The 603-nt window shown below is 60.9% G+C and overlaps 1 protein-coding gene across 1 annotated transcript; it reads left to right on the top strand.

Moving 5' to 3' along the window:
- Window positions 1-90: 90 nt before the first annotated feature.
- On the top strand, window positions 91-592 carry LOC104518093 (transgelin-2; the record flags this gene model as incomplete). Its single annotated transcript, XM_010171045.1, has 2 exons — window positions 91-276; window positions 416-592. Coding segments are annotated over exons 1-2 (357 nt in total), but the record flags the coding sequence as incomplete, so codon positions are not given.
- Window positions 593-603: the final 11 nt, after the last annotated feature.

Below are 603 nucleotides of genomic sequence, written 5' to 3'. Positions count from 1 at the left end.
ATACCACTGTGGGTATGGGATCATGTCCATCTTGGTGGTGGCACCAGAACCCCTGACACAGGGGGTCCAATCCTTACAGACCCCGTTGCCGCCAGCATGGCAAACCGGGGACCGTCGTACGGGCTCAGCCGGGAGGTGCAGCAGAAAATCGACCGTCAATACGACCCCGAACTGGAGCAAATCCTGGTGAGGTGGATCCTGGCACAGTGCGGTGGGGATGTCACCCAGCCAGCACCCGGCAGGGACGGCTTCCAACAGTGGCTGAAGGATGGCACCGTGAGTAGCCACGGGGCTAACCAGGGTTGTTTTAGTGGCTGAAGGATGCCACCGTGATTAGCCACGGGGCTAACCAGGGTTGGGGGGGCTGCTGTATCACCTCTAACCCCCCCTCTCACCCCGGTTCTCTCCCGGTCAGGTGTTGTGCCGGCTCATCAACAGCCTCCACCCACGAGGTCAAGCACCGGTGGCCAAGATCCAAGCGTCTTCTATGGCCTTCAAGCAGATGGAGCAGATCTCACAGTTCCTGCAAGCGGCCGAGCGTTACGGCATCGCCGCCACCGACATCTTCCAGACCGTGGACCTTTGGGAAGGTGAGGAGAGGGG

The sequence above is a fragment of the Antrostomus carolinensis genome, unplaced genomic scaffold, assembly GCF_000700745.2.
Source record: "Antrostomus carolinensis isolate BGI_N321 unplaced genomic scaffold, ASM70074v2 scaffold48106, whole genome shotgun sequence".
NCBI classification, from domain to species: domain Eukaryota; kingdom Metazoa; phylum Chordata; class Aves; order Caprimulgiformes; family Caprimulgidae; genus Antrostomus; species Antrostomus carolinensis.
Note: the sequence above shows the minus strand (reverse complement) of the source record. Positions and strands in the feature narration are given on the sequence as shown.